The sequence below is a fragment of the Monoraphidium neglectum genome, assembly GCF_000611645.1.
Source record: "Monoraphidium neglectum strain SAG 48.87 unplaced genomic scaffold scaffold03933, whole genome shotgun sequence".
In the NCBI taxonomy this organism is placed as follows: Eukaryota; Viridiplantae; Chlorophyta; class Chlorophyceae; order Sphaeropleales; family Selenastraceae; genus Monoraphidium; species Monoraphidium neglectum.
This window is the reverse complement of record NW_014009696.1, coordinates 1-5,358: the sequence shown is the minus strand read 5'-3', so window position 1 is coordinate 5,358 and position 5,358 is coordinate 1. Positions and strand designations below refer to the sequence as shown.

Here is a 5,358-nt window from a genome sequence, read left to right as displayed (position 1 = left end):
GTTGGGGATGGGCCCGGAGGGTGGGAGGGGCGCCAGGGGTGTGGGTGTTGCAGGTCGAGCGGTGGGGGCCGGGGCGTGGAGGTTCGGTGTGTCGTGAGCGCTCTACATGGCAGGACGGAATGGCTGGGTTGCATGGGGAGAGGATGGGGAACGCGTCCCATCACGCGCGGCCCGGGCAGGCGTGGTGGGGTGTGGGCGGCGCGATGTTCAGCGGACCCGCGCCGCGCCGTGTGACGTCATCGAGCGTCATCGAGCGTCGGCGCGCACCTGGCCCTGCTCCTTGGCCTTCTGCTCCGCGATGGCCCTCTGCTCGGCATCGTATTTCCTGACCTGCAGGGGCGGGCATGGTGTTGAGGGCGGGGCTTAACAGGGCGTGGCCCGCCCAAACGGTCCAAACCAGAGGGTTGTCCAGCAGGAGGGCGATCGCCTGAGACTCGCGGCCTGCGCCCGGCCCCACAGGGCGACGGCTGGTGAGGGGGGCCTGACGGCCGTAGGCGAGGGGCGCCCGCCACTGGGGCGCCCTCTGCCGCGGCCGCATAGGCGCGGGGGCCCGGGCGAAGCTGAAACGCCCAGCGGCGCATCGGGGCGGCGAGGCTGCTGGGCGGAGGGCGCACACCTGGTTGCGGAAGTTCATGGGGTGCCATGGCTTCTGGTTGAGGAAATTGTGGCTGCAGGGCGTGGGCAGTTGGGGCGGTTGGGGCGGTTGGGACGGTTCGAGCGGTTGGGGCGGTTTGGGGGAGTCGGGCGCAGGCAGGTGAGTGGAGGGGGCAGTGACTGCTATAGCGCAGGGTCCGGAAGGGGGGGGAGGCGTAGAGGGAGGTTTGCTGGCATGTAAAGCCGGCATGGCTCCATGCTGGTCTGGGGGAGGGCCACGGTGGGAGGGCAGCACTCACACGTGAGCCCTCACACGTGAGCCCTCAGGCAGCTGAGGGCCGACGACACCTGCACTGGGCCCGCGCGCGCACCCACCTCCATCCAGCGCCTGCCCCTCGCGGGTCGTACTTCCCATCTCCCTCCTTGGCCCGTTTCAGGTCCTCCTTGATGCCTGTTGGTGGGATGGGCGTGAGGCATGGGTGCGCAAGCATCTCTGTGGGCGCCCGCCTTGTCATAGCGGATCAGCTCGACGGTCGGGCCTGCTGCGGCGACGGCCCCTTGTCAGAGCCGCGTCACCGAGTTTACGCAACATGCTTGTCGTGCGCAGCGCGCTTTGATGGCTGAAAGGGATGCGCAGCAGCAGGAGCGGCCGGTGCAGCTGAGCTCAGCACGAGCAGGGCGGCTGAGGGACAACGTATCCCACAGCGAGCAAACGCACCTGCCACGGCCCCACGAGCCGGCAGCTTTGACATGCAAGCGGCAAAGCAGCTTCTGCTGCAGATGCCCAATTGGCAGATCACTCGAGCAGTCTAAGCCCGCGACTGCAAGCCACCGGCAGCTGCTTGCACCGATACAATCGCACGAATCTGTTAGTGAGATGCAGACAAAGTATTTTAGCCTGTCGCTGAAGAGCTCGGGGGTCCTCGGCGGGAGAGTGAGCTGCCCTCACATGTGCTGGTGGCTGCGGGCACGAGCTCTCGTCACAGTATTGGTAGCAAGCCCTGAGGCGGGTTGATACCCTTGAGTGCTCAATGTACTAAAAATGCTGGCCTTTGGCTTGAACATCCAAGGACTAAGACGTGTGAGGGATTACATGCCCGTTGTTAACACCTGCAACCTGCCCGCAACGTCCCAACAGCTTTATTACAGGGTATGTGTAACTACTTGTTTACGTGTCAGTGCAATAATCAGCTTGTGTCAACTGGCACGGGTGCGTATAAAGCAACAACTGCAATCCTGGGGGGCAAAGCAGGGGTAAGGCTGAAGTGAGGTGCGACGAGCGAAAGCCCTTGAACCCCTGAAAAACCCTTCGACATGGTCCGCTCTAGAGCGCGGCAGTTGAGCAACGCGGCGACACACGCACGAATGCGAATGTTTGTTGAAAAGCGCGCAGTGGACGCGCGACGTCGGCCCGCTGGCGGACGGCGATGCCGCCGCGGCGCCCGGCAGGTTTGAGTGGCTGGCAGCCCCCCATTGGCGCCTCCTGCCGAGCCCTAGGGGCCCGGAAACGCAGAGAGACCGCCCGTGTACTCCGATGCCCCCATGGGGGAGAAACCCCCAATGTTGTGAAACCCCGCATACAGCGATATGGATGTCGCCTTTCATTCCGTAGTATTCAGCCGACGCCTTGACCCCGGCCATCCGAGCGCGGAACGGGTAAAAGCCAGACCGGTGCAGTGGCGGCTGAGGGGCGAGGGGGGGGGGGCTGCGCCACACAGGAGTGACACAGGCCATGTGTAGTCGATATCAATGTGAGCCCAGCTCGCCCGTTCAGGGCGCTGGGCGGACGGGGCCAGCTCAACACCAGCTGCGCGTGGCGCAGGGTGGGCCCCCAGAGGGCGGGGTGTACCTGACGAGGCTTCAGGTGCCGGCCCAAGTTGATTGTGTGGTGCGTTCCATCCCTGCAAATATCTGGTATGCGATTGGCTCGAAGCGCGCGCCAATGGGAGGAAGCAGGCGCGATGCATGCCCAAATTGTGTCAGAAGCAGGGAAAGGGGCTGCCAAAGTGGCGGCACCCAGCCTGTGCTGCTTTTGCCGTGCGCGCGGCGGTGGCGGCCGCGTTTGTGGCTTGCCCCGCCCCACGGTCAAGGTGAAACCTGCGGGTGCAAGCCGAGGGCGGCAAGGTGCTGGCGCTAGGGTGAAGGTGCCTGTTGGCGGGAACCACAGCAGCCACGCGGCGGCCTGCTGCAATCATCGGGGCCGGTGTCTTTGTTGTAGCGTCTAAGGGAAGCGCGCCAGGCGGCGGGCGTGGTGCTCTCAAACCGTAATGCATTCACCAAAAAACAGCGTCTTTGAAAACGGCTCAGCGCCTGCACCGGGCAGCACGCGTGGCTCCACAGTACAAGGGTATCAGTCCTGTACTAAGAGAGAATCTCAACAACTTAGTGTGTGCAGGGGCGCATGGGACTGCCCGGCGTCAGTTAATGCAGATGGAAACCGTCTCCGCCCGCGTGATGGCGCGCCACCAGAAGCGTGCAATGAGCTACGCTCGTCCGGCCGCAATGCTGGAGCTGCGACCACCACTGGAAAAGAACGGGATGCCTAAAGCCGTGTGCCGGCGGTGAGAGCACAGGCGTGCAGAGCCCCACGTGATGTGCAGGCGCCATGCGCATGGAATGCGGCGTTGAACGCAACACACGCGCGGCCGCATGACGAGGAATCTGCATGGGCTGAGACGAGAAGACGGCAGCAGGGGGTTGCGTGCAGGGGCGGCGTGGCACAGGCCCAGCCGGGAGAGGGCCCCCCCGCGTCTGATGTGAGAACAGGCGGACCGTCTGGCCGTATTGAGCGACACCAGCCGTGCTGCATGTGCGGATGCAGGAGCGCCTGCGACTTTGGCTTCCAGCTGAGGGTGAAAGACCAAGCGGGGGTTGGAGGGGGACTGCCGCGATACGCACAAGGGGGGGCTGCCGGCACTCCGTGCAGACCAAACAGCCTGGGGACCGCTGCCAGGCCCAGATTGCATTGCTGCTCCGCATGATCGAAACTCCTCTTGGTATGCAGTAGCCGCACATGCGCAGACATTCCAACCCACCTCGCCCGCCAACAACCCAGCCTTGCAGATGCTTGTGAGCAATGCGCATCGCGTGGCAGTGGTGGAATGTAGAGCAGCGGCACATGACACGATGACAAGTGTCACACAGGCCAGAGTGAGCGTCGGGGGACCAGGTATTGATTGAGATTGAGGCTCAGAAACGGCAAAGAAGCCTTTGCCTCGAGCATTGATGCATGCACTGTGATACGAGGGTGTCTGTGCGTGTGTGCCTGCGTGTGTGTGTGTGTGTGTGTGTGTGTGTGCGTGTGCACACACAGGGATGTGAGCTGCAAAACTCAGGTGCAGCTTGTCATCCCGTGGCAGGCCACTGCCAACGACTGCTGGCACGTGAAGCAAGCCACAAGCGGCCGTGGCAGCCAGCGCCAGCCCTTGAGCAGCTCCCAAGCTCTCACTCTGCCGCAGCTCAGCAGGCCAGCAGCAGCAGGCGACGCGCCGCTGGCGCGGTTTGGCGCAGGTGCAGGACGACATGATCTTGCGCGACAAAGAGCAAAGGCAGCGCGCGACCACGTTGCACGCCCTGCCAGCAGCCATGGACGCGGGCAGCAGGCGCACGAGCGGTCAAAGACGCCAGCCCTCTGGCGATACGGTCCGCCCTGAGGAGCGGGATTCAAGGCGAGCCTGCGGCGTCGTCAGCATCGCCGCTTTGCTCGGCGCCTTCTGTGGGGAGCGGCTGGTCGTGCTGCTGCTGCTGCTGCTGCTGCTGCTGCTGCTGCTGCTGCTGCTGCTGCTGCTGCTGCTGCTGCTGCTGCTGCTGCTGCCACTGCTGCTGCTGGTAGTGGTAGGGGTGGTGCTGCTGATGGGGGTGCGGAAAGAACTGCATGGGCTGCGCCCACCCCCAACCTGCCGCGCCGTGGGGCGCGGTGAACGACGGCACCCACGCCATCGCAATCGAGTGCTGCTCTTGCCACGCCGCGGTGCCGTACACGAACCCTCCACACGCGGCCTGAGAGTGCCACTGCTGCTGCGCCGCCCAGGCCTGCCACTGCTCCCACATCATATTATCAAAGTAAGCAACGGGCGGCGCACTGTGCATGCGCTGAAGCGGAGCGGCGTTCCGTGGGCGCCGCTGCCACTGCGACAGCGCCCACTCTGGCGGCGGCGGGGGCGGCGGCGGCGGAGGCGGCGCGCCGTGCGGCGCGAACGGGCTCTCCGCGCGTGGCTCAAGGGCCGGCTGCGGCTGGGTCGACCAGCACTCAGAGGAGAGCGAGGGGCTCGAGCCGTGCGCCGCGCCGCCGCGCGGGGAGCCGCGCCCGGACGCTGCCGCCATCGCGCGCGCGGGCGCGGCGGCGGCGGCGGCGCTGACAGGCATGCCGAGGCGGCTGGCGCGGGGGCGGGGGCCCTCAAAGCTGCTGCGTTGGCAGCCTGTGCGGCCGTTGCCGCTCACCGCGCTCGCGCTTAAGCTTGCGCTCGTGCTGCTGTGAGGCGAGTGCTGCTCGTCTGCTAGGCTCCCACGCGGCGAGTCAAACCCGCTGCTGGTCCCCCCTTGCTGGGCGGATGCGCCCGGGGCAGCGACGGCCGTGAGCACGCACGCGGGCAGCGGCCGCCGCTCGGGGGGCGTCTGCGGGGACGGGGGCTGCTGGGGCACGAGTTGGTATTGCTGCTGCGGCGACGCGTGCGGCGGCGGCGTCGGCAGCGGTGACTGGAGCGGTCCCGGCCCTGTCCGCCGCCCGCCGGGCGGCGGCGGCGGCGGCGGCGCGCAGCGCGGCTC

General features: G+C 66.3%; 2 protein-coding genes across 2 annotated transcripts; both read right to left on the bottom strand.

The window, feature by feature from the left end:
- Positions 1-246: 246 nt before the first annotated feature.
- Positions 247-1,346, bottom strand: MNEG_13609 (hypothetical protein; the record flags this gene model as incomplete). The annotated part of the gene is made up of 4 exons (XM_014037920.1): positions 247-330; positions 617-668; positions 970-1,045; positions 1,313-1,346. 4 exons carry the CDS (start codon positions 1,344-1,346, stop codon positions 247-249), a joined length of 246 nt encoding a protein of 81 aa, XP_013893374.1.
- A 2,911-nt stretch (positions 1,347-4,257) lies between these two features.
- On the bottom strand, positions 4,258-4,644 carry MNEG_13608 (hypothetical protein; the record flags this gene model as incomplete). Its single annotated transcript, XM_014037919.1, has 1 exon — positions 4,258-4,644. The coding sequence occupies one exon, from the start codon at positions 4,642-4,644 to the stop codon at positions 4,258-4,260; it is 387 nt and encodes a 128-aa protein (XP_013893373.1).
- Between the last annotated feature and the right edge of the window lie 714 nt (positions 4,645-5,358).